At 38.0% G+C, this 5,414-nt stretch overlaps 1 protein-coding gene across 1 annotated transcript; it reads left to right on the top strand.

The window, feature by feature from the left end:
- The first annotated feature begins 1,227 nt into the window (after positions 1-1,227).
- On the top strand, positions 1,228-2,833 carry LOC125479964 (protein ROH1). The gene has a single exon (XM_048590152.1). The coding sequence runs from the start codon at positions 1,415-1,417 to the stop codon at positions 2,591-2,593; it is 1,179 nt and encodes a 392-aa protein (XP_048446109.1). The 5' UTR covers positions 1,228-1,414; the 3' UTR covers positions 2,594-2,833.
- Positions 2,834-5,414: the final 2,581 nt, after the last annotated feature.

The raw sequence follows: 5,414 nt of genomic DNA, 5'->3' as shown, positions 1-5,414 counted from the left end.
CTTTAAGGATTCTCCCATTTAGTACACATTATGTATCCCAAAGGTCATTCTCCCGAATAATATAACTACACAAACCTACGCTTCATCTCTAATAATGTAATTATCACATACTTTATTCACTTGCCCACTGCTTGAGCCTCATATATTACTAACTTGACTATCGAATGACCTTTGGTCAGTACCCCACTAGTACCAAGGTTGTGTTACGATCGTTTGTGCTTTTACAGTTAGTCGAGTTTGTGCACATCTCCTCTATACACAGTGGAGCACAAACTTGATTCCAACATGGGCTACTTGCTTAACAACAAAAATGAAACAAACCTAATTAATTTTAAGGCATACCATTACCATTATCATACCATGCCAATTGAATTTTAAGGCATATCAAAAATTTGGTATGATAATAGTACTAAATTTTTAATATCAAACATTTGGTATGAAAGTTTTGTCACGGTAATCCTACTGAACTCACCACTATAAATAACACCTCAAAAGCATGAAAAGAGTACAATTACAAGAACATGTTAAGAATCTATAATTTGTACACTTTGAAAATATGAAGCATGTTGTAAACATATCTTTCTTTTTTTTTAAAAAAAAAAAAAAGTGGGACAACTGGTGGCAAGTCATGGTTCTCCACCCATTCCGAGGGTCGGAAGACTCATAGAGGCATTTCAGCCTCCCCTGGCCACAAGTCTGGCTTCCAGATGTTGTAAACCTATCTTTTCGTTATAGTTGATTTGTCATATGATTAAGTTTTCCTTCCTTCTTTTCCAACACGAATAATTTACGTTATGTTTCCTCTTTATCTATATTTGGTGCAAATTACGTATTTACTAATTACTATATACATATATATATATTATATTCATGTAATCATGTATTGTTAATGTTGCTTCACCTTGTTTTTTCTTCTACAACATATGATATTAATATAGAAACTTTTACAGTGGATCGTTAATCTATCCATAATAATTCACACTACCAAGAATCATAACGTAATATCAAACCCTCTATATATATATAAGATTGTTGTCGCATGCGTATGAGGCAAAACCTCATATCTCTTTCAACCAAATGCAGCTACACCAACTGATCATATTTGAAACATTATTGTTTTGCTTTGGGCTTGCAATTAAGAGGGAAGATGAAGGCTAAACTTGGAACAAAATCCCCAGTCAGCGTCCCCAAAAAGGAACGAGAAACGGTCTCGTCGGGGGACAATCCATGACCCCATTTATTTCGCAGCGTATGTAACTGCCAAAAACCACCCGACTCCCCTTTTCTTTCGACACTACTCATCTCTCTCTCCTCCTTCGCTTTCTCTCTCTCTCTCTCTCCACCTGCTTCCCATTTCTCTCTTCTTCTAACTCTTCAATCTCAGAAAAAGCAAACAAAATCGAAAATCCAGAAAATGGGCGCAACAGATAATCAGGGTTCGTTTCTGAACCGAATCAGCATCCGACGAAACCAGGTGGTTTCCATGGACGGAAACCACGAACAGGAGCTCGAAGACCTCGAACACTTCCAGAAGCACGTGGCGGATCGCTTCTCCGACCTCCTATCTCCGCCTGAGGACTGCCCGTCCGACCCAATTTTATCCATCGCTTGGGTCCGGAAGCTCCTCGACGTCTTCCTCTGCTGCGAGGCCGAGTTCAAGGCCGTTCTGCTGATGGGTCGGGACCCATCACAGATTTCCAAGCCACCACTCGACCGGCTTGTCCCTGAGTTCTTGGACCGCGTTGTCAAAGCTCTGGACATTTGCAACGCGGTCTCCCACGGGATCGAGTCGGTCAGGCATTTTCAGAAGCTGGCCGAGATTGCAGTCTCTGCTTTGGAACAGAGGCCGCTTGGGGATGGCCAGGTTCGGAGGGCTAAGAGGGCGTTGCATTCGCTGGTGACAGGGATGGCGGTGGAGGACAAGGAAGGAGGTGGAAACAAAGCCACCGAGAGAAACTGGTCTTTCGGCCGCAGACAGGGCGTTTCCGCCCCGAGTAAAGACCGAGCTGTCGGGCATTTTCGGGCCTTGTCGTGGGGTATGTCTAAAGGCTGGTCCGCCGCAAAGCAAATTCAAGCGATGTCGAGCAATTTGGTGGCGCCGAAAGGCAATGAGGCCTCCGGATTGGCTCAGCCAGTTTATATAATGAGCACGATTATGGTGTTTGTGATGTGGATGTTGGTGGCGGCAATTCCGTGTCAAGAGAGGACCGGGTTGATGACTCACCTTCCGGTTCCAAGGAATTTGTCTTGGCCGCAGTCCATGATCGGGATTCAGGAGAAGATCGCCGAGGAGTGGAAGAAGAAGGAGAAGAAGGGGTCCGCTGGTTTGCTTGAGGAGATGCAGAGGATGGAGAAATTGGGGCAGTCTTTGATTGAATTTTCGGACTCGTTTCAGTTCCCCGCAGAGGCGGAGAAGCTGGAGGAGGTGGCCGCGCAGGTGGCAGAGCTGGTGGAGAGCTGTAGGAGGATGGAGGAGGGTTTGGTGCCTTTGCAGATGCAAATCAGAGAGTTGTTTCATAGGGTGGTGAGGAGCAGGACTGAGGTGCTTGAGGTGTTGGACCAAGGCGGTAAACCCTCAGCGCCCATCATGTAATAATACCTGGGCACTCACCAGTCACAAATTCTCTTTCACTGGCGTCATATTTCTCAAGGAGCCATGAAGAATTGGAAGATGGTTTTTTTTTTTTTCGATCTTGGAAAGTGGATTAGTATAGTTACTAGAAGCGTTCCCTTTCGTAGGAGTATATAGCTAATAGCCTAATGGCTTCAGTCTATAAGGTTGTGCTGAAGTATATGCATTGCTTATCTACTCTGTTTTTTTTTTCCCCCTTCATTTTTGGTGTTAATTTTTGTTTATTTGAGTACAGAATCTCTAATTGAAAAGAGAAAATGTACATACCCAATTCAGTTGGTGTTTTCTCTTTTCTGTTTGGTTAAACTTGAAATGATCAGACCCAGTAGTTCTTCAGTTCTCTTATTTTCTTTTTCTGTGTCAATATTTGCTCTTGCAAAATTTTCATAAATCTAGCATTAGATTTAAGATGAGAATGTTGTTAGTATCTGTTGGAAAGTTGAGGACATTTCTCCATACGTGTATTGTGTTCCGACAGTTGTTTGACGAACAAGATGTGTTCCTATGGCAATTCAAAATTCCTCAATAACGATAAAGATACTCTGGTCGCACTTGTGTGACGGGAAAGATGGAAATAGATTTCTCCAGATTTTTCCTTCTAAAGCCCAAACATCAAGTGATTCAAAAATTTAACCCCACGACTAAAAATAAAGAAATTAATAAAAACTTTTAAAGGTTATAATAATTTTTTATTGTTCAATTAAATTTTAAAACTCCAGATCATTTAATCTTTAAGTTTTGAAGAAAAAGATCAAGATTTCTTTCCGGAAAAGATATGTTCTGCAAGTTCTGCTTGGCTTTCTAGCTTCAATTTACTCTAATGGACACATCACATCCAAAGTTTTTATTTTATTATTATTGAAATCACATCCATAGTTTACAAGTGTTAAACGATAAGATGCCTTTAACTACCAACCGAAAGTGTAAAGTTATAACCGCAATTGGGGCAAAGGCAACCTCAATGATTAGTGTGATTGGCATTCATGTGTGCCACTTGTTTTGCAATAGTTCCTAATTCTAAAACCATTTTCCTTTTTTTTTTTTCCCACTAACTAAAGTTAGAATAAATTAAGATATTATTTTGTGTAGATTATGATAAATTTTGTTTAAAATATGTTCAATGCGTATAGGATCGTATTTGGTTTCATTCCTACTTTGAGGATGTGTTATAATTTTATCTTGTAGTAATTGAAATGTTTAGATTCCTTATCATTATTTAAAAATTATGCCTATAAAAAGTTTATTTTAATTTGGAGACGACTAGCAATTCATAAATACAAAATAAATCGATGATTATGATAATAAGTAATATCTTCATGATTAATTATTAACATGTTTAACTCAAATGAATGGCTACGTGCTCCAAATCGATTAATTTTTTTTCTAGAAATGATCTTCAAATGATGAAAGTAGAATATTATTCGAATTAAGATGTTTATACGATGAAAAAATAATGCATGATCGTGTGTGCTTTATACCATTGAGATTTGAGGTTGGCAAAAAGCATATGCCTCATTTGGAAATGTTTTTAGAATTACTGAAAACACTGTTGATAAAATTGATTTTGGATTTCAAAGCCACTTTAACTATTTTTTGGAAGAAGCACCATGTATGTGCTTCTGGTGCTTCTTACAAGAAGCACTTCAAGTGTTTTTTTATGATCCACTTGATTTTTTTTACTGAGTATTGGTTTCTAAAACATTTTCACCAAAAACATTTTTAGTTATTTTAAAAACACTTCAAAATGAGCTAATAATATCACATGGAAGACTGCTGAAATGCATACCTACAATTTATCCTAAAGGGGGAACCAAGATACTACTTAAGACCATGTGCAATGGTAAAGAATAAAGCTTAACAATTTAAGTCAAAATTTATTAAGCCATATCTTGGGCGCATAGTTGGGGCCCGCCCACTATCCTGGCTTAAATTTTGGAGGAAATTTGGTCCAAAATTATTTTTTTTCTCCCCAAGACTTATTCTAGCCCAATGATTAAAAATGGCTTGACGGGTTTTAAAGCTTAAATTTAAGCTAAACCCTCACCTTTGCAAATGGTCTAAGAAGCCAAATGGGGTATTAAACACGAACATGACTTTGTTTTTGGCTAACAAAAGGACAATTGTGTGACTTTTGAAGCTTCTTGAGGGTGGTTGTTGATTACACTTTCACATTTCCCATGTGATCCACCAATTATGCTCCTTTTTTTTATCATTCGTCAATGGAAGTTTTCAAGTCTTCACTGTAACAAAGGGAATAAAGCTAAGTGTGGGGTATTCAAGTGGTGCTGCATCAATGTGATTATATCTTTTATCACGTGAATTCATATATATTATTTGAAATCATATCAATGTAGAAATTATTTGCAAGTGATTAAGTTCAACTCCTATGAGAAGTCAGGTCTGTAACTTTGTAACTCCACTTATGCTCATGTATTTTCTGTTGATATTGTGCTTATATCTAGACCGATTATGTTGAAGGCTTAAGGTCAAACCAAATTTGTTATATATAGCGTTACTTTGCCCATCTCTTACAAAAAATAAAAAACACATATCAATAAATTCTTGACTTAGTAATATTAATACATGGAGTAGTAAACAACAACGTTTTACGAAATTTACTGGTTTCTAAATCCCTATGAATGCTTCAAATCGTACCCAAAACGTTTGATGAGTTCCCCGAAAAAAGCTGATAAACATCTACTTTGCCCTTTAAAGGAGGGCTTATGTCCCCTGTGATACAAAATATCTCATTGTTTGTCTAAACTTGCAAGTGTGCAACTTT

This window comes from the organism of the source record quoted next, unplaced genomic scaffold (assembly GCF_019419815.1).
Source record: "Pyrus x bretschneideri cultivar Hongxiangsu unplaced genomic scaffold, Pyrus_bretschneideri_v1 Contig30, whole genome shotgun sequence".
Taxonomy (NCBI): domain Eukaryota; kingdom Viridiplantae; phylum Streptophyta; class Magnoliopsida; order Rosales; family Rosaceae; genus Pyrus; species Pyrus x bretschneideri.
This window is presented reverse-complemented; position numbering and strand designations above follow the sequence as displayed.